General features: G+C 40.2%; 1 protein-coding gene across 2 annotated transcripts in view; it reads right to left on the bottom strand.

The window, feature by feature from the left end:
* The window catches only part of LOC101742254 (cAMP-specific 3',5'-cyclic phosphodiesterase), a 632,766-nt gene that overhangs the window by 530,086 nt on the left and 79,536 nt on the right, over positions 1 to 23,144 (bottom strand). For both annotated transcript variants that reach the window (XM_021348173.3, XM_038019023.2), the window contains exon 3: positions 21,753 to 21,918. In XM_021348173.3, coding sequence (XP_021203848.2) covers positions 21,753 to 21,918 — 166 coding nt within the window. The remainder of the gene's footprint in view (positions 1 to 21,752; positions 21,919 to 23,144) is intronic.

The raw sequence follows: 23,144 nt of genomic DNA, 5'->3' as shown, positions 1-23,144 counted from the left end.
GTTAAGTGGTTACTGAAGCCCATTGACATCCACAACGTAAATGCGCCACCCACCTTGAGGTATAAGTTCTAAGGTCTCAAGTATAGTTACAACGGCTGCCCCACCCTTCAAACCGAAACGCATTACTGCTTCACGGCAGAAATAGGCAGGATAGCGGTACTAACCCGTGCGGACTCACAAGACTTCCTACCATCACCTCATAACATTTTTGCGAGGAGAAAACATGATCGATGGAGAGACTTCCTTTATATGATCGCTCTTTATTAAACTTATAAGGTTGCAGCTTCAGTTCACACAGCGCCAGCATGTCATGAATAACGACGCGTAATACTTTTTTTAATTTTTTTTCCTACCTATGCTGATAGCCTTGAGAGGCTATTTCAGCTTCACTCTAACGTGTGTAGGTGAGCTCACGGGGCTCATACCGGAGTGTTGCTAACACCGACCCTAGCAAGAGCAGTGCTTTGCAGAATCTACCACTGGATCGGAAATGCGACCCACTGAGAAGATCCGGCGAGAAACCCAGTGGGCTGTGTCTATGGGTTAATTCGCTCGTCGAGCCCTTCGTCGCGAGCGACGGGTTCGACGAGGACGGTGACCGGATTTTTTTCTGATCTCAACACAAACCTTCGCTCACCAAGCCAGCATTACAATCTTTACAGATACATTACAGCGAGCTTGTCGCACATGCTTATCCTCCAGAACGCAAATTGCTTCATCACTACCAGAGTGATGTCTACCGGTGTACCAGACACCGGATCGTAGAGAATCGGATTAACAACAGTCGGAGCAAGCTAAAGATTTATTACACTCCAAAATATTACACAGATTACATTTTCAAATTCTAACGAGTTAAGCTTTGCGATATTATTCAGCGTTCCAATTAATGGATGACGAAAGCTTTTCCGCCATAACGAAATTCGAAAACTTTATACAAATATTTAATTGGATTATTTTAATTAAAAATCAAAATTGAAATAATAATAGCTACATACTCGTTATAGGTTAGTTATGATATTAAATTCTATCTTATAGATATATACAGCCGTATCTAAAAAAACGAAACCACGTTTTTATACCGCTCAAAACAAACAAACATATTTGCCAAAAATGGAAATAAATTCCATGTGCCCACAGCCATACACACGAGAGGTGTAACATAAATAAAATTTTCCAAGCCTCGTTTGAAGAACGCAGTAGGATGAAGACATACCATGGTATATCAGACAGGGAGGAATTTTCTTGAACTTGATAGGACTATTTCTATAAAACAGTAGCAAAGCTCATTCGTACTGTACTCCGACGATCGCTACACTTATCATATTATAAACCAGTTTATTTCAAAAAATTCATACGCTACTCAAGTTGATGGTACCGTCGTATAAACCTTCTCTGAAATGCCAACAACTTTAAGAACAAAATTGTAAAAAACTTTATCACACCAAAATAAAGACATCATCATCATCATCATCATCAGCCTTTATCTGCCCACTGCTGGACATAGGCCTTCCCCAATGCCTTCCACATAATGGGGTCCTCCGCCTTCCGCATCCAACGACTTCCTGCCGTGCGCACTAAGTCGTCAGTCCACCTGGTTGGAGGATGATAAATAAGATAATATAATAATAATAAGAAGACATGATAAATCGTAAATGTCATCTGTGAAAAAATACGCATCAAAAATTAACTATATGAACGCAGATTTGCAAACAACAAGTAAGCGCTTCGATTTTACGTTACGTTGTATTGGGTGCGGCTGAGAAGCCAAACAAAGTGCCCATAACGAAGTCTTCGTCTACAAAGTCTAGACTACTTAAGTTTGCTTTAGGAACTTCGATCGTAATACACTTAAACATTGTACAAAGTTTTGGCACCGTTTTGGATATTAAATCCACTTGTTTTTTGTGTTTTACTTGTGGTTATAATCAATTTACTACTACTAACTTTATTAATAAGCTGTTAATCTATAACTATTAGTACAATTACTAACAGTACAGATTATTGAGGAGATATCGCGATAAAGATAAGTGAGTAATTTAAACACATGCCTACTCTACCTATAAATATTATTTTTCCTGTTAGCGTCACGTTTGGAGCATAAAAATTCTTATTTTATGTCTACAGAATTTTTTTTTGGGAACTCGCTATAAATATTAAACTTGACCTTATTTTCAGCGTTTTCAGACATTAAGTGAAAACACTTTTGAGCCTTCTTTTTAAACATTACCAAAAATTACAGGCACAGCGGAAATCTTTCATAAGATTTTTTAAACGCTGTCATAATCGGCCAGTGTTTGGAGGAGGAAACAAGTGAATACTAAACGTATTTTCATTCCAACTATCGTACCTTTTTAATACATAAATATGCCATTAAAAATATTTTGTATTAGGTTTATACTAAATTAAAGTATTGTACCCGTAGTAACAAGTACAATTAGTGTGTTTCTAGTACCCCAGCCCCACCCTTCAAACCGAAACGCATTACTGCTTCACGGCGGAAATAGACGGGGTGGTGGTACCTACCCGTGCGGACTCCCAAGAGGTCCTACCACCAGTGATTACGCAAATTATAATTTTGCGGGTAATAATACGTAATAATAATATGTAATAATGTTAATACATAAAAACAAATTTAAGTATCTGTTATTCCTCAGTAGAAATAGCGGTATTACTACTAACACAATTCTGTCATCTAATATATAAAATTCTCGTGTCACAATGTTCGTTCCCATACTCCTCCGAAACCGCTTGACCGACTCTCATGAAATTTTTTATGCTTATTCAGTAAGCCTGAGAATCGGCTACTATCTATTTTTCATACCTCTAAGTGATTAGGGTTGTCCACCCCTAACATTTATTTATTTATTTGGACTTTTTTTTTTGTTATAATGAGGTATTATGTGGTTGAATGAGGTTTTGTTATTTTTATTATATATTCCCTCATCGTTCACAGCACTATATACCTCTTTCACTCATTTACCACATCCTTACACACTTACAATAAGTTAATTTTTTTTTTCTACACTAGAAATTCCCTAGAAATCTTATATATGGCAAAACAATGTTTGCCGGGTCAGCTAGTATCTCTCTAATATTTTTGGCGGCAAAGTAACATAGTTAGAAAGCTACATTTGCTTTACATTGCGGGTTAACAAATCAAGAGCTTTCGTAAAAGCGACTATGCAGGTTATCAATTTCTATACGCAAGTACGAATATTAGGTAGGGCATTTTGAGAGCTAACATGCTTAGATACAAAAATTCTAAATATGGTAGAACATCTCTCTTCTTCAATCCGTGTCCAACCAATGCTGAGCGTAGGTTTTTTTTTATTGCCCTTGTAGGCAGACTAGCATACGGCTCATCTGATGGTGACTGATTGACGTCGCCCATGGACATCAGCAATGCCAGGGACAGAGCCAAGCCGCTGTCTACCGTTAAGTACTCTCCACAAGATTCGTTTGAAAAAGTACATGTCATAGCGCTCGGAAAAGACCGTGGAGGAGAGCTCATTCCAAAGTCGGATGGTACGTGGCAAAAAAGATCTCTGGAAACGCTCTATGGAAGCGCACTGGCCTCTTCCAATGATCCCTTTCTCTTCGGTCTTTTGCCTTTCGCATCCAAAACCAACCACTTTGACCAGGGCATCGGTCAACCTCGTTGGCCGTCCACCCACGTTACGACGTCCAGTATGAGGTCTCCACTCCAGTACTTTTGTGCCCCACCGATTATCAGTGTGACGAGTATTATTATGTATATTATTATGTGGCCGGCCCACTTCCACTTTTTCCGAGCAATCACTATGGCTATGTCTGTCAAACCACTGGTGGAACATACATTCATTTAAAAAAAAGACCTTAGTTTAAGTATTTTTTCAAAGTTCCGTCGTTAATAACTGTATATAACACAGCATCAAACGAAAGACACATTTTAAGCACATATCCGTAAAACAACGCGATTCCGTATACATGATACAATAGATCGATTAACAATAAATTAAATACGGTTCACGTAAAAAGGGAAAAGAAGCAACAATACTAAATCTACTATTTAGATTTTATTCGTGTTTGTATTTGTTTAGGCTTTGAGCCCACTTATCCTTGAGTCTTTTCACACGTCGTTTCACACGTGAGCTTTTATTAGCAGCGCCACCTACGCAGTATTAAATCACCCAATGATGTTTACGAGTCTATGGTGCTGTTATAAGCATTCTGTTTCACTCGGCTCATAAATGAGTGGTTGAGCAGTTAACTTAAAGTTATATTTAATATAAACTTAAAAATGGGAAAATTAAGTTTGACTCAATTACGCAAAAACGCCCAAAATTATTTGCATAAAATTATGGCACGCCATTTCTTAACCTGAAATAACACATGGGACGCTTTTATATAATGGTAATTGAGTTGGTTGTGCTGGTATATCTGCTAAAATATGAGTGTGTTCTCTGATTCGAGATTTTACGTACAAACGTATCTACGAAAACACAGATACCCTGTGCACAAGAGACAGGAGCAACTCTTTATCCCCATGAAATACAGCGTTTTTCATTACCTAGGAATTACAAAAACGCAGGTAAAACCGCAAGGGATGTCTACTATGTATTATCTTAATGTTGTGTGGTTAAAAAAATATCTTAATGCATTTGACATTGCTTCCTAATTCGTTGTTTTTTGTTTATTGGAATTCACGAGGATAGGTGCGCACGTGTTTGAAAATTACAGCTATGTCGCAAATAATACAATTCAATTTTCTTTGGCATTTTTTTTCTGACATTCAGATTGTTGGTATACCAAGGGTATACCGAGACAGTACATGCTCTAGTTCATAGAACTTCGCTGGTATTAATTTCTTAGCAGTATGTTCGTAACACTCTTAATTAGAAATGATAGTAATAAAGGCTATGCATCTATATTTACATATTGATACTATGATGCTTTTAGTCGCCTTCAACGCTCACAGGAAGAGATGTGGTGGTTCTATTCCAGGCCGACATCTCGAAACCACAATTATTTAAAAATCTGTAAAAAATATTTTAATGCCTTTGACAACTTCCTAATTCGTTATTTTTTGGTTGTTGGAATTCACAAGGGGCCGGCGCGCACGTTTTTGAAAATTATAGAGCTATGTCGCAAATAACGCAATTAAATTTTCGTTGGCAATTTTTTTGTGACACCAGGCGGGCTGTGAGCTTGTCCACCCATCTAAGCAACAAAAAAAAACACTCTTAACTTGAAACGATAGTAATAAAGGCTATGCATCTGTATTTGTGTTCGCAGTAGACTGTTGAGTCAGACTCGAAAAAAGCTGCTGGCGATAGCATCATACATACAATAGCAATAGTTTTAATATATATAACAATATAATAGCAAAGTATATTATGATGCTTTTAGTCGCCTTCAACGCTCACAGGAAGAGATGGGCTGGTTCTATTCCAGGCCGACATCTCGAAACCAAAATCTGTCACAATTATTTAAATAAATAAATAAAAAAGTATTGTCATACGTTTTTAATATTATCCCATATTCACTTCACTCCAAAATATCAATCAACTTCTTAAAGCAAATTGACCATTCCAGGAATCAACCTTGCCTAAAGCCTTAAGGGATTTATATTAAATAACAAATTGCTTACAATGAAACAAAATGAGACAAAAGAGCTGAATAGAAAATGTACTAGGTTGAAAGATTTATGGAGGCGTTAAACTGTACAGCGTTTGCAATAACCGGCCTAAGCCTTTCTTTGCCCTGAATTAATAAGTCATTGTGAAATTGATGAGCCCACAAACCTCGTAGACAAGATAAATTATCGCGCGGAGGCTCGTGTCTGAAATAACTTTCCAAAATGCGGAATTAGCGTAACATTTGTTAGGTTAATCGTTATAATCACTAAGAATACACTGATGATACGGTTTATCTCTATTCTTAAGTTTCCATTTTAGCAACAGTTGACTGCTCTATTACTATTTCATAAACGGAATAGTCAAGTTGTTGCTGTTGATTTTTTCTAGCACGATTAATAATAATATTCGACTAAGCTAACATAAAAGATCTAAATATAAATTAAATAACCGAAAAAAAAAACTAATGAAAAAGCTTATAATGTAAATTATTTTTTGTGAAATGTTTAGAATAACACTTCAAAATATTACTTATAAGAGTCATCTATTTGAAGATCTAAGAACTTCAGCGTTTGACTACGTACTGCCATCTAGTTGGTTTTTCACGAACACTTTTAAACAGCCCCAACACTGTGTTCTAGGTGCCTAAAATTCCCAATAGATGGCGTTCGCGCACAAATAAATGTGGACGTACGAATTTTGGCACAAACAATCATGGGAAATAAGTAATAATTAATCTGAATTAACGATATTTTTGGAAATTAGAATATTTTAAAATATTTTTTTATAAAAAATATATGGAGTGCGTAGTCTTCGAATTCGGTATGAGAAAATGTGCTTTTTTTACCTTTTTTGCCTACTTATCTTCCAGTAGCCTCATGGGATATTACGGCTTTACCGTCATTGGTAAGCAAGATCACAGGGCTCAACCTGAAAGAGTTCGCTAACGTTTACCCTAGCAAAGAATCTACCACCGAATCGGACTCAGTGGGCTATGTTTAGATGGAAATTGGAAATTAACAAATAAGGTTGCATTAAATTCGTCTCGTTGTGGGATTTACAAACGATATTATTTCAATATGCTGTCACGAACAAAAACAAAACTTAAAATAATCAAATAACTCAAAGTGTGAAAATAAAACAAATCATTAAATTAATATTTCAGAGATAGTTGACCACATGACCCACTCATATGTAAGATTGGAATACCAATATAGTCAAGTAGCTACCTTGTTCCTGATCTTTAGTATAGCTAAAAGCACGCCCAAGCCATTGCCTATTCCTGTGGGCTCCTTTCAAACCTCAAAGGAATCTCTCAAAGAACATGACACGGACTAAGATTTCAAACAACAAATGTGTATTTGATTAGAAAAACAAATTGACCGAACTACTACTAACTTAACTACTGAACAGAAACTACTGTTATAATAAAACTCGTTATCGTAATGTAATAAAGTAATAAATAATTATCTGCCCATTGTATTGGTAACAGCGCAACACACAATACAGTATTCTTACAGTTTATTTCAAGCCGGCCTTGAACCAGCCGCTTCCATGACTCAACTCCGCAACAGTTTTCTGAACATTAAATACATAAGCATCTTGATATATTAGTGTATAGATGCTTCTAATTCCTTTCGTGAATTTTAAACTGAAACCTATTGAATAACATTTTGTCGCTTGAACCAAATAGCCTTTCACCCATCGATATAAATAATCTAATGAAAATACAGATTACAGTTGAGTCATTTAACACTCTCTAAATATGTATAATAGTCTTAATAGAATTACTTACAATCGACTAAGTATTTTGAATTGTTACAATGAACCATTATAAATAAAAATAGATAGATTAAAATAAAATAAAAAGAGTTTGAGAAAAAAACGAAATGTGCAATATTGAGAAACTCTTAATCCAATAAGTCTACCAAATTTATTTAATAAATAAAATAAATTTAAAATATCGTATCACAAATCGTTGCACCATTTTCAATGAATAGGTTTTGGAAGCACCGATTTTTCATTTTAATATTTGTACAAGCTGTGTCCAACTGCCGGTCATAATTCTACTCATTTGTCAAACACACGTTGAATATAAAAGTAAATAATATTTGTAGCATATTCGGGATTCAATATTTAACTTTACTGTAACAAATGGGTCCCCTGCCAACCACGGAACTTCCGAAGGAAATAACTTATGTAAGTCGGCGACACGTATGGTTTCCTTGAAATCACACTAAAGTAGCATGATATTAAACGATAAAGAATATTAAAGTTTATTTTCATCGTATAAAATTATAGAATTGCTTCCAGAATTATATTACTGTTCTTACCGTTACTGTTCTTACTGTCTTACTGTTCTTCTTTACTTAGCGACGTATTTGACCTAGCAAAATTTATTACTATGAAAATATTCCTTTTGTTAAACACTACACAAGCGAATATTAACCCATAGACACAGTCCACTGAGTTTCTCGCGGGATCTTCTCAGTGGGTCGCGTTTCCGATCCGGTGGTAGATTCTGCGAAGCACTGCTCTTGCTAGGGCCAGTGTTAGCAACACTCCGGTTTGAGCCCCGTGAGCTCACCCACATGTTAGGGCGAAGCTGAAATAGCCTCTCAAGGCTATCAGCATAGGTAGGAGAAAAAAAAAGTGAATAACCTTATATTCTCATAGTATATACGATATTTAATTCTACAACCTATTGGTGTTATAAAATAATAACTCACAAGCAATGTGTTCGGAGAAACGACAAAGACATTTTCTTCCACTTAGCGAATAATTATCCTCTTAAGCATAGGTCCAAATTTTTTGTAAATGTCATTAGCACCATTCAAGTTTTTGCCAAAAAACTTTTACACATACCATTGCATACGCTTTTTTCGCATCTTTGCATATGTTAAGTACTAAATATAAATTGACTCAAGATATATCAAAATTAGGTAAAGCTTAAAACAACATTATAATCACTACATTTTCATGTCCCAAATATCGCCAATTTTATTTTATAACATATTAGAATGTATCAAATCAAACAAGTACAACTCATCCGTGATTCGTCCACTAATAATACAATAGCGAAATGGCTTACAGTGTACGAAAACGAAAAGCGATATGATATGTTAAAATGTTGACTGCGAATTTCATTGTTGAAAGGATTATTGTGAAACTGAAAATGATTGTAGCGGTGGACGGTTTTAATAAAACTAGAGGTCCCGCAGTAGTCGAAATTCGACTATAATTAATTGGAATTGTAAGTTTGTACACTATTATGATTCTATTTTATACTTCTATAATCACAAATTACGCCAAGGCTACACTATAAAATAATATTAATAAAGACAAACAATATTAAATCTATTCTCAATTTGACCACAGACGTCAAGAACAAAAGTTTGACAATAAATAGTATGCATGCGTGTGTGCGTCCAATACATGGTATGTAGTGTGTGTAATGTTTTCTTTATTGATTTAAGGTATCTTTTATGCATTCTTTAAAAAAAATATTATCATTGTGCACTTCTTCTCTATATTCTCTATAAGTGTAGAAAATTTTATAGTCCTCCGTCCGCACAATTTTCGTAAAAAGGGATACAAAGTTTTTTGCTTCACGTATTAATATATAGATATGTCTGAAACGGGTTTACAGATCCGCGGGGCCACTCTAGAAGCCCGGTTTTCCCGCTAATAGATCTGTGCCAACGTAAACAATACGCCTTTTATTTTGTTTGTTTATATCGCACTATGTGCTCAAACTCTTGCCTTAATATTATAATGAACAGGATGGATGATGTTGATAATTAAAATATACAGGTTCCCCCTATTTCGAAATACCGATACAATTTCTCCATTATCTGTCCGTAGAAATAGCCGCATTTTTTTAGTTATGAGATTCATCAATGAGATCTCTTTTATACCAGCCATAGCACCGATACCAGCGACCGGCCTATTCCTGTTATGAACCAATTATGTTTTAAAGATGGAATATCCGATAATCTAATACAACCGAGGATAGGTGTACCCGTGTCCTGCCTATTTTATAACGAAACAGCTATGCGTTCTATTTAAAAGAATGAGATGACTGTCATACAATGCAATTAGGATTACGATATAATGTATCGGTGTGAGTGGTATCCGTTCATGTTTCTGATATCTATGGGTTCGGTATCTACTAAACACCAGGTGGGCTAACCGCTACTTCTTATCAGCCCACAGACGTCCACTGCTGGACATGAGCCTCCCCCAAGCCTCGCCACAAAGACCGGTCCTGCGCTGCCTGCATCCAGCGGATCCCCGCGAATCTCAATAGATCGTCCATCTTGTGGGAGGCCTACCCACACTACGTCTTCCGGTACGCGGTCGCCACTCAAAAACTTCCTGGCCCCAACTGCCATCCGTTCTACGAGCAATCTGCCCACTGCCACTTCAATGTCGCAATCCTTTGGCCTATGTCGGTTACTATGGTTTTCCTGCGAATCTCCTCATTTCTGATTTGATTTCGCAGGGAAACTCCGAGCATAGCCCTCTCCATTGCTCTTTGGGTGACCTTAAGCCTTCTCATAAGGCCAATTGTGAACGACCACGTCTCAGTGCCATATGTCATCACTGGCAACACACGCTGGTCAAAGCTAATCGTCTACATGTTGCCTTAACTCATTTTGGTTTCCATCGACGATCAGATGTGGATTCGACTGGTTCAACTGCAATCACGTGCTCCACTGCGAGAATGGAAGTCTGGCGTTTTTTCATGCCGAATCATTTTTTGGTCGCATCTCATAAAAAAAAAACACTAATCTCAGAACTTGAACTTGCTGGCGGCAATAGATACGTAATGTCAATTTGGGCTTTAGTACAAGCAAGCAAGTCAGTTAGTTTGCCGTGTTTATTTACAAAAGACAAAAAGTCGATTTCATTAATTTTCAATGTAAATCACATCAGTGATGATAAATTAACGAAAATGTTATTAATTACCTTATTTTATACTACAATGCTATGGGTTATAATCCATGTCGCAATCCTTTGGGCTATGTCGGTTACCTGAGCAATAAAAAAAAACATGTGTGCAATTCACACGTGGTAGAAGTGAAACCTTCCAAAATTAAAATACAATTATCCTAAACGTCTTAAGTATATGTAAAATTTTGTCATTAGTAAATAATTGTAAGGTAGCGCCCTCTATGAATTGATATTTTAATTTCACGTATAATCCTAAATTAAAATTCACTACAAGAGCTTCCATACAACCGTTAGTATTAAAAAAATCTCACAGATGGCGCTGTATTAAATAGTATGTATATTTCTGTCTCATTCTTTGCTGGCTTCATCCTACACATTTTTGTATTTGTGTCTCTTACCTGTCGTTTTTTCCGTTGCATCCGGTTTGAAATCACAACGATTCTAAAGAAGTTTTGAATTAAAAAAAAAATAATGTTTTAACTACTTTACACTAACAACTGCGCAAGAACTCTAGCCATTTAAATATTCCAAGAATGCGTAATCATTTATTTGAATAATACCGTTTCGTAAGCGTAATGGTTAACGTCATAACAACAGTTTGAAACAAATCTATTCATTCTTCGGTGCTTGTTTAGTTTCTTAGAAATTTCTATTCATCGCGCGGACGTCGATGTGAACGTAAAACAGGCTATCAATCATAATATTATCTTACCTAATGATGGTATTTTAAACAAAGTTTGTAACGTAATCGAAAAATCTTTTACACTAAATAATTTTATATAAATTTTAGTTCTTAGATGTACAGGGTACAGTTTGATTAAATGTTTGGAAGGTTATGCGATACAATTGGGACTTCGAGCTCATGTCTCAAGGTGAGTAGTGGCATTCACATTGTGATACTGATGCATACATAAGCTATAGTGCCCATCAATTACCAAAAACAACGCTACTAATTTAAAAAGTACTTTAATAAATGAATTAATTACCTATACATTAGTAAGTAGGTTTAGGTGGAACGCTTATTAACCATACATCACTACATGTTGAAGCATTAGAATTCCGGATTCCGATCCGGTGGTAGATTTATTCGCGAAGCAGTTGCTCTTGAGTTGTTAGGTCTCCTTCGGAGGCGCTCGGGCAGCTGTTAGCAAAGCCCATTCCTTCTGGCTGAGCCTTTGCTCGCCCACCTGTCCTGGTGAAACTGGAAAGGCCTCCGGGCCATCAATAAGCCTTCAATCATAAAACAATAGAATCCATACATTTTAATTGAGTGGCCTACAGAGCACAAGCATCTCTAAAACTAAAAATACAAATCATTACCTAGGTATAAAAAATAAGTTGTTCTTGATAAAAATCCAGCCTGATAGCCATAACATTTCTAAATGTATGTACTATGCACATACCCACTAGATTATACCGTGAGGACACATTATGTTTCTTAACTTTAATATAAGTACAAAGTACGACCCAAGACATGATTTAAAACGAAGCCCAAATAAATATGCTCCCTGACAACATACAGGCCGTTCACCTTCCTATTATTGATTTCCATGTTACATGCACACAGCAACACATTTACAATCGCTTTATGTAATGACTTTATGCTAAAAGCAATTCCAATTGCGAGTCATATTTCCGGAGGATCTTACGAAGCTGTCTCGATTTCCCTCCTTCCTCTTTTATCAGTAGTAGAAATATTTCCCTACCGTCATGTGAGCTTTTTTTTTTTTTTTCCACAGGTGAAAATAGCCGGATCCCCACCCGCACGACGGGTGGTGATCCGGGATCCGGTATGTGGGAGTTGAACCTCACTAAAAACTCCTGCCGCTCACAGCCGGCGCCCTACCCCGGACCGGGTGGGAACCCAGTCGGAGCTATTGAGACGGCGGGACAGGGTTTACGCAGAGCATATTACATGCATCCCGCCGTCCCCCAGACGCCGGACCGGCGGCCGCCAGCGACACGACCGCCGGTTCCCTCGGTTGACGGGCCAAGAGCCCGTATTGATGGCGCCGCGCTACACCTTCCCCCGGAACGGTCGGGGGAACGCGGCTTACCACGCCGCCCCACGTCTAGGCTCCTTCCCGCACAAAACGGGTGGAGCCCGAAGCTCTTAGGGGGCCGGGTTACGGACGAGACCCCGGTCCCGACCCCCTGCTCGGCGGCGGCGGATTTCTGCGTAGTGAGGAGAGCTTTGCCTCACTCGCCCCGCCGCCTCCTTCTGCGAGATGGTGCACTCGCAGAAGTCGAGCATAGCCTTCCAGGACTCGTCACCGCCAAGCATCGACGCCACGACGCCAGGCAGCGACAAGTCCGGTCCTATCTTTGCGACCAGGACACGGCGCTGCACCTCCCACGCGGGGCAGACAGCGAGCGTATGCTCCGCCGTGTCCAGGTCGTGTCCACAATGGTGGCACCTCGTCGTCGGCTCAGCTCCTATCCGGTGCAGATATTTTCCGAAGCATCCGTGCCCAGTCAGCACCTGCACCAGACGGAAGGTGAGGCGTCCTCGGCCACGATTCACCCAGTCATTAAAGACTGGGTAAACCGCCTCGACAGTCCGTAGACCCCACGTGGGGTTGGCCAACCACCTCGACCACGATTCGAGCACGGACCGCCGAGAATGGGCCTTCCGCGCCCGCAGCTCACTTTTGGAGGGACGCACCACGCCCAGAGCACGAAGCTCGCTGCGCCACCGATAGTCGGACCGTCCTGTGAGCTAGCTAACAATCAGAGGTACGACTTGTGTTTTTCGCGTCAATAATGCGGTTGATACTTCAACTTAAGTTGTGATATCTGGCACCCACATTATCATGTGAGGCGATGAAATTGATCATTTTCCCATTTAAAAAAGGTATTATCTACATTCAAAAACATTTTATACATTAAAACTTGAAAAGGAAATCCCAATATACAGAAGAACTTACAATTTATTTGAATAAATAACGAGTACCCAAGCGATCTAGTATTTACTTAGGCAAAATAAACCTTTGTTTGATACATCTTTTCAATATTATTTTAAACCTACAAAGCCTTGATGTGTAAAGAACATCTATTTTACTCTTCTTTTTTTCGACATCACATCAGTAGATATTGTTAAAGGACAGTGTTTTTTTTTTCTTTTAGATAAATTTTTAGGGGATAAAGTATGTAATATAATTGTTTGTTTATCTAACATTTCCTCGTTGGTAAAATGTTCATGCAAAAGTTTGTATCCAATACTGGAATGAGTAATTTGGTTTTATAAGTCCCATGCATCTCTCCAAGAAAGGATTTTAATATGTTTCCGAATTTTTTCATTTAGTCAAGCTCTGGGTTATCTGGAATATTACGGACTTAGTTTTTATGGTTTATTCAAAATAAGTGAGTAGACTTTAAGCTAGTAAGCTAAAAATTAAAAGGAATAACCTTCAACAGGGTTATGTTTTAATGCTCAAACCATCGTACAAGTTTAAATCAATTCCCATTTGGTAGTTACCAAATTTCCTTTTTTTTTTTTTTTTTTTTTTTTTTTTTTTTTTTTTTTTTTTTTTTTTTTTTTTTTTTTTTTTTTTTTTTTTTTATGATTGAAAGTTTACTGGTGGCCCGAAGGCCTTTCCAGTTTCACCAGGACAGGTGGGCGAGCAAAGGCTCAGCCAGGAGGGGTGGGATTTGCTAACAACTGCCCGAGCGCCTCCGAAGGAGACCTAACAACTCAAGAGCAATTGTTTCGCGAATGAATCTACTACCGGATCGGAATCGCGACCCGCTGAGAAGATCCGGCGAGAAACTCAGCGGGCTGATGCATGGGTTAGGTTGCACGTCGACCTCTTTGTCGAGTTCGACGAGTACGGTTACCGGGGTCCCTAAGCCTGCCCCTAGTATTAGAGCTGAAGGCATCTAATGCAAAGGTTATTGGATCTGATGGATCCGTAAGGACGTGTCTAGGGCGTCGACGGTGACTGGCTCCTGCATGATCAGGATTCGGGGAGTAGTCAGCGGCGGCAACGATAAGGCGATTATCATGACGCATAGCCTTATCGAAGTATCGTTCCGACGCTGACTTCATGTATTTCCGAATTGATTCGAGGCCCAGGTCGTCGTGTAGGTCAACGTTCCTCACGAACCACGGAGCCCCGACAGCTAACCTGCAAAAGCGGGATTGTAGGGATTGGAGGGTGTCTATGTGTGTGCGGGCCGCGTGAGCGAACACCACACTCGCGTAAGTCATGACGGGCCTTATGCAAGTTTTGTAAAGTGTCACCTTGTTCCGAAGGGACATTTTACTCCGCTTACAGATCATGGGGTAGAGTCTACCGAGAATAAACGCGGCACGGTCACGGACTGATTTTATATGCGGGCGGAATGTCATCGATGCATCCAGGGTAACGCCCAGGTACTTGACCTTCCTGGCCCAGGGTATGGGTTGTCTAAAGAGAGTAATCGGGGGTGTGAGATTCCTCCTCCTAATCCGGGAGGAAATCCGTGTGGAGCTTCCCCTCTGAAATAGCACCGCAGTACTTTTCGCTGGGTTGATGTCTATGCGCCATTTTCGGAACCACTGTCCTAGGGCTAGGGCTGCGCTCTGAAGCTTCTTCGCGATTAGGGACTTATTTCTACTAGAATAGTAAACAGTCGTGTCGTCGGCGAATAAAGCTAAATGGGTCGGCGGCGACCGGGGAATATCGTTGACGAATAAGCTAAATAGGAGGGGTGAGAGGACAGAGCCTTGCGGGACTCCAGCTGTGAGAGGTCGTGGGGAGGAGCGGGTTCCCTCGACTCGATATCGAAAAGAGCGGTTCGACAAGAAGTCCCGTATGATGAGCACGAGACTATCCGGCACGCCCATGTTGAATAGTTTGAAAATCAAACCATTGTGCCAGACTTTGTCGAACGCTTTTGCGACGTCGAAGAAGAGAGCTCCCGTGTATAACGGTTTTGGTCGATTAAGCCCCACAAGAATGTGCTCCGTGAGGCGGTGCACCTGTTGAACGCATGAGTGCTTTGTACGGAATCCGAATTGTTCATCGATAAGAATGCCCTTGGATGAGACGAAGTCTCTGAGGCGTTTGTAGAGCAGACGCTCATACAGTTTGCCTAGAGACATGAGGAGGCTAATCGGGCGGTAGCTCGTCGGATGATTTTTTGGTTTACCGGGTTTATGTATGCCGATAACGTCCGCTTCTTTCCACACCGCGGGAAAGATACAGTTCGCCATAGCGGCATTGAAAATAGATGCCAACATCACGATGAGTTGGACGGGTAGAAGTTTAATAACGCGGTTGGATATACCGTCGGAACCGGGAGCCTTGCGAGGACGTAGGTCTTTGATCAAGTCTTTAACTTCCATCGGGGTGACGGGTGGTAACGCATCAGAGGGTGGCAAGGAGGCTCTGCGTTCTACCTCACTGTCTACTAATTCTACATGAACAGGGTCCACGGATTGAGTGCTGGGCGTGCACTGGGTTTGCAATGTATCGGCCAGCAGCTCTGCTTTTTCGTCATCATCGAACGCCGCGAGTCGGCCTGAGGGGCCTACGAGGGGGGGCATAGTTACTACCGTATCCGATTTGAGAGTACGAGCTAAGCGGTAGTAAGACCTTTGGGAGGGCGCGAGTCCTTCTAAGAAATCAGACCATCTGGCATCTCGGACTTCGGCGATGCGAGACTTTACGTCGCGTTGTAGGGCACGCATTCGAATACGATTTTCCGCGGTAGGATACCTGTCGTAGGCGCGTATCGAGGCGTTCTTAGCTCTAAGGAGTTCCCTAATATCGTCGGACAATTTGAAGCGGTGAAGGAAGTCCTCCGCTACAACTTGTTTCGATGACCTATCTAATGTCGAGGTGATGTGTGACGTTAAGATGTCTATGGCTTCAGCGGTATCCTGAGGAGACGGGATAGAGTCCGGGTTAAACGGGAGCGATGGTGGATCAGATTCAGCCAGGCTGATGCCCAGCGTGTGCCAATCCACCACAGTCCTCGTGACGGGAACGGAATCGGGAGCGCGACCGAGCTTCATAACGACGGGACGGTGGTCTGAATCTAACTCTGAAACTACTTCGATCGAGTGTAAGCGCAGAGTTACGTTTTTTAATAACGCTATGTCGAGTATATCCGGGCGATGCGCGATATTTAGCGGGTAGTGAGTCGGGGTTAGCGGAGCGACGATATCGAAGGCGAGATCATCGACTAACGCGTCAAGCCGCCTGCCATTCGGGGTTGTGGTGTGTGAGTTCCACCTGATGTGTTTACAATTTAGGTCGCCCGCCAGAATGACAGAGCTCCCCATACCGAGCAGCGCCTCGATATCACTGCTTAGAACGATCTTATCCGGTGGAAGATAAACGGACGCGATAACGATCGGCGCGTGTCCCGTCAGTGAGATTCGGCACACTGATGCTTCGATATTAGCGAGCGCGGGAGGATCGAGCGGGACGCAATGCAGGGCTCTTCTATAGTAAATGACGGTACCACCACCACGGGCAGAGAGCCTGTCGTTCCTGACCATGTTATAGTTCGCGATTTTAGGGTCACGGCGCGCGGGCTTAAGTAGGGTCTCCTGCACTAAAAAGATATCAATTTGGTGGTCACGCAAAAAGTCAGAAACCTGATCACGTTGATTTGCGAGACCGTAAGCGTTAAAAAATCCTATCGTTACGGATAGGGGCTTTATTCTACTTATATACGCCATTGATTACCGGCGGAGTGAGGGGAGGACGTACGTATTTAATGACGCGTATACGTCGGCGTATTCCTGCACAACGGCGATAAAGTGTTGTGCAGTGGAGGCAGCGCGAATGGCGTCGCCCAAAGCGTTAACGCGCTCAAAGTTGATCGACTGAAAGAAGTCGATCGCTAAAGCGAGATTGTCGGACGCGGTCGGAGGGCAAGTCGCGGGAGAGGGACGAGTCGACCAAATTTCCTACAAGGCAACATATCGATACTAGGTAATCTATTTAGGCTATAAGGTCTTGTAACTATTGGCCGTAAATAAATAAATATAAAAGGTAATCGATTAATTATTTTTTCGTCCTACCTATGCTGTTAGCCTCGAGAGGCTATTTCAGCTTCACCCTAGCATGTAGGTATGCCGACCGAGAGGACTGGTGGTCGTGGCGCCGACGACCGCCAGTCCGGCGTCCCGAGGGGGAGGGTGATGGGAGAGATGTGCTCCGCACTAAACGCTTAACTTTCCCCCCTTTGCCTTTTCATGAGTTCTGTTTCATGCGAGGTTTGGATGCTGGTTGTTGAGCGACAGGAGGTTTTAGTCGGTTCAACTCCGACATGCCCCGCCCTCCATCCCCAGTGGAGGGCGGAAGTCCGGCGATTTCCTCCTGACCAAAAAAATGAAAAGCGTGTAGGTAAGCTCTCGGGGCTCAAGCTGGAAGTGTTGCCAGCATTGGCCCTAGCAAGAGCAGTGCTTCGCAGAATCTAGCACCGGATCGGAAACGCAGCCCACTGAGAAAATCCGGCGAGAAACTCAGTGGGCATTGATTAAAGAAATTGTTTCAGATATACATATAATAAATATGCTTTCTACCTGATCCAGAAAATATTATATTTTCTTTCGATTGCATTTGTCTATGTTTTTATGTCTAAATTAGCTGATGAGATCAGCTTATGCTTTACGTAATATTTACCGATTACTGGAGCCCGTAAATCAAAAAGGTGACTTAAAGGTGAGTAAAAAGTTAAGAGATTAAAGCATTCTGAATTCAAGCTTTATATGTATTTTCTAATTAAATTAACAATGGTTACAATTGAACCTCTTGTTTTCAATTCTTCGAACGACTCATTAGACAGCGTTCTACCTATAAATAGGCAAACAACACAGTTAATTGCCATTTTCACTCTGTTCGTTCTCTAATCCTTTAAGCATAGTCATAAAAAAGCCGTTTATTTTCGTCAACAGAGAAAATATATCAATAAGCATAAAACGAATTTATATATTGAGATGTGGGCGATTCTGGTTGGATTCCGTCTATTGAACGTACATTAGTTATTTTAATTAGGTCGGTATGTCGCGAAACTGTATTATTGTATTAATCAGTTGTTCCGTTTTATGTCGCGCTGACACTGATTGTTCGGGTAAAATGACGTTCCTAACAAAAGGACTCCCGCAATGAACTGTCACAGTTTAAATTGATGTCAGCGTGGAAATTATAATGTCTCGAAAATAATTTTCTTTTTAATACGCTTTTATTAGCTTCAGACGTATGTATGTTTGTAATGGAATTTTTGGAAATGATTTTGACCCACTTCAAAACGTCGGATTAACTCGATATTTTGGTATACTTATTAAGTACCGATGCCAATTCAATATTTAAAAAAAATTATGGAAAAAGAAATTGGAAATTTTTTAATTGAAATAAAAAATGAAAAATAAATAATTGTTTTAAAAAACTAACAACTAAACGCTTTTATAGAAAATCCAACTAAAAAACAGAAAATAAATTTGAATTAAAAATAGTGTAAGAAGAAATGATTTTATTGTAAAAAAAGCGTGGCGTGCTGTTCAGGATATTATCAAAACCCCACTACCCCCGACAGGGCTTCGCCCCTGAACCCCAGCTCGGTACTCCACGAACTTTCGGCCTGGTAGGAGAAAAAATAGTATGTGCACCGCGGGAAAAAAGAAGAAAAAGAAATGTACTAATCCGTCGCAAATTCAATATTGTGCTAACTGTTATTCCGAATAAAATAATAAACAGCATCGTATTTTGCGAATCAAACACATTATTAAAACTACTAATACGGTTTATTCTTGCATTTTTTACACGCCCATATATAACTAGATATAAAAAAGCGGGACGAAACCGTGATTTTTTTGAAATATACGAATAAATAGTAGCAGCAGTAGTAGTATAAATTTTAACAAATCACTAATAATGATTTAATCAACGTAATAGTTCAAAATAATACTGAACTTATAAGCAAATAACCTACCCGTCTCGCCGGGAAAACAAATTAGAAAAACACGTCACTAAATTTAAGCCGGTGGATTCATCAAGCGACGCTTCTCTGCTCAGTAAAGGTGATGTAAAATAGAATTACTTTCGGAGCTTCTGCGCCTTCATTCTAATAATATGAACGAACACTCGTTCCACTTTACTTAAGAGTACATACACAAGTGAAAAAATTAGGAAAATAAAATCACTACTTTGAAAAATACCTTTTATGTATAACTAGCCGACTCGGCAGACTTCGTAGTACCTCAATCGATAAATAAAAGACCTAAAGTTTTGTATAAAATAAACTTAAAACAAACAAAAGGAATCCGTCCGACGGGGTCACATCAAAGAAAAAACAAAATAGTTATTTTTATTTAATTCCGAGCATTTTCATATTTATCTACCTTTTAAACCTTCTCTGGACTTCCAGAAGTAATTCAAGACCAAAATTAGTCAAATCGGTCCAGCCGTTCTCGAGTTTTAGCGAGACTAGCGAACAGCAATTCATTTATATTTATATAGATATTATGTTCATAATATAATATTCAACACAGTTACATTGACAATAATGTTAATAATGCCAATGTTCAAATGCTAACAATGCCAATGCTGTTTGAAGAGTCAGAAGCGGTAAGCTACAACTGTTATTGCATAATTTAATAATCATACACATAAAAACCCAAAGGTGTTTATATTCTTTATAAGCTGACAGGATTCGCGAAAGGGACGGGTGTTCGTTCTTGGCGCTCTGCCACGAAGAACCAACCATCTTGGCTTTGAAGAGAGGTTAAGTGGTTGCTTTGTCCTATATCAGTCTCTCGCGGTTGGTCCATGTATGTCAACGAACTACTGAACATGCACGCGTGAAGCTGGAAACAGAACTTTATAAATAAAGTGGCAAAATTGCGAATGTAGTTTATGAAATTACAAATAATAATTTGTTTACCTTGTCTATAGTATTACATAATTATTTTAAACTTCCTAAATTACATTATTTATTATTAAAATAATGAAAATGGTTTTTATAACAATGGTCATGTTACGATCTATTGGGATCGATATATTATCACGCACAGGTTATTGTCGCTAACTAGCCTGATATTGTGATAATAGGTCTGCGCGTTGGTTTATATCACAATTCTTCATAACCAGAACCTCATGAAGGCTGAAAAGGAACAATTAATAAAATATTTAGACTAAGCCCACAAACCTTGGTAAATACGCCATGTGGTATGTTGATTCAACTCTCATTATCCCAATCCGTTGTCTCGGTGGACGGTTTGATAGCAAAAAAGTTCAACTAACACCATAAGAAGCTTTTGTTACTCGGTTAGAGCCCTAGTGCAGAAAGCACCTATATGACGCATGATATGACGCGTATCGTGAGGAGGTTTTACACTCTCCAGCCCTCACGCTCGACAATATATTTATTGTAAAGTAAATTTAAAATGATATATTTTTGTTTGAGGTATTTTGTAAGAGGTATTATGTATTTAATCTACTATTTAAGCTACCAGGACTCTAGCGCGCTGTCTAGGAGATACAAAAGAGCAACCGGTTGGCGGTGTATCGTGTCCCGACCCGGCAGGCTGGTTCTGGTCCAGCGGGGTATTCCGGGACATCAGCGGCACCGTCTGGGCGAGCTGCACCGTATGGTTGTAGTGTTAACTGCGGGAACCCCCTTACCTCATCCGGGCTCTGACCTCGGAGGGGATCGGATGCTTGGGCGAAGAGCGCAGGGGAGTCGTTTAGTGGGTAGGGCCCTGAAAACATCCTTGGGCCCGCGGTCTCGCAGTTGCGGACCAGTCCCCACATACCCCGCGGGCCCCCTAGGCACGGGGACCTCGGAAGAGGTTACAACCCGGCCCGGAAAAAAAGGCCATCCAGGGGCCTTGTTACCAGCCAGCCAGTTGCTCTTATATGACGCCCTACAACAGTAAGTCATATTTTCGTGAGATGCAGTGAGAGATGTCTTATAATAAGTTCCAAAATATATCATTTGTTCCACATTGCTTACGGAAGCTTCAGTTTTTATAATTTTTTTTATTGCATAGCTTGATGGACGAGCTTACAGCCAACCTGGTGTTAAGTGGTTACCGGAGCCCATAGGCATCTACAAAGTTACATCTATCAGTTACGTTTATATTACAAACCGATCAGTCCTAGAGAGGGATTGCTTCCAATGAGTTTCTTCCGAGTCAAAAACGAGAAAATTCTTCTATATTGTATCTATGAATAGTGGTATTACCTGCGGCAAGACTGCGGAGCGACAGGCCAGCTACGCCGTGACCGTAACACGAGAGCAACACGTGGCATTGAACCATGCACGTTACTCATCTGCGGGGCCGATGTCCGTTTCCGACTCCACCCACGGCGGCTGTTATTGGCGCCCCAAAGGTGTGAAGTCCCGTACTCTGAAAATTTAAAAGCTGTTAGTTATTTTTTCTGGCGAAGTGTGAACTCGTATACGGGACGAGTATATGCGATCAATACCGTCTTTAACATAAGGGCACACGGGGCCGTGCCCAGGGCCCCCATTCTCAGGGCGAAAGACCGACAATTTCTCTCACACGTTTATTCTCAAAACATTTTTGTCGGGCACATTACTTTTTTCAGAAATCAGTAATCAGAAGGTATTTACAAGGGATATACTATGCCTATAATAGAAGATTTTGCTCAACAGAAATGCCGAAAGAAACCGTTATCGAAATCGTAACCAAAAAACATTAATATCATTAATGACATATTATATCATACTATATATGATTACCTATAATAAATGGTCATACTCAGTAAAAAAATGTTATTATAATTCGCTTTTTTTACTTTCCAAAAGGGCCTCAAATTCTTGTGTGCCCAAGGGCCCCATCCTAGTTTAAGACGTCCCTGTATGCGATGGCATATGCATTGAGATTATTAAGACCTTTGTTTCAAGGTTAATATATTTGGCCTTTTTTATATTGCTTAGATGGGTGGACTAGCTCACAGACCGTCTGGTGTTAAGTGACTACCAGAGCTTATGGACATCTACAACGTAAATGCTGCCACCCACTTTGAGATATGAGTTCTAAGTTCTCAGCATAGTTACAACGGCTGCCCCACCCTTTAAGCCGAAACGCATTACTCCTTCACGGCAGAAATATACAGGATGGTGTTACCTACCTGCGCGGACTCACAAGAGGTCCTACCACCAGTAATAAACATACTGGCTTCTTTTCTACATATTTTTATTACATTTCTTCAATTTACACATACAGCGCACTTAACATTTTTTATTGAATATATGCTATCTCGAGGCTATTCCTTCATCGTGTAAAACGCCCGTGAATAGCAGGTGCTAAGTACCTATATACATTGAAATATATTATAGGTACCCGTCTGCGATATTTTATCACCCTACATTGATTTAATTCCTTCATTTCAATCGCCAGGAAGACGACTTACCGACTACTCCTAAGAATGAACATCAATATTGTGAATTTGAAATTCACAAACTAATTTAGAAGGCAAAGCGAAGTTGGCGTCAAAAATGCTGGCAGTCCTCAACGGAGCGATGCGAAACTTCACACCTGGACCAAGACTTTTGCTTTAAAAGCACAGGTCCGGCCTCGCCTGGGATACTGCTCCTACCTCTGGGCCG

This window comes from Bombyx mori, chromosome 22 (assembly GCF_030269925.1).
Source record: "Bombyx mori chromosome 22, ASM3026992v2".
Taxonomy (NCBI): Eukaryota; Metazoa; Arthropoda; class Insecta; order Lepidoptera; family Bombycidae; genus Bombyx; species Bombyx mori.
Note: the sequence above shows the minus strand (reverse complement) of the source record. Positions and strands in the feature narration are given on the sequence as shown.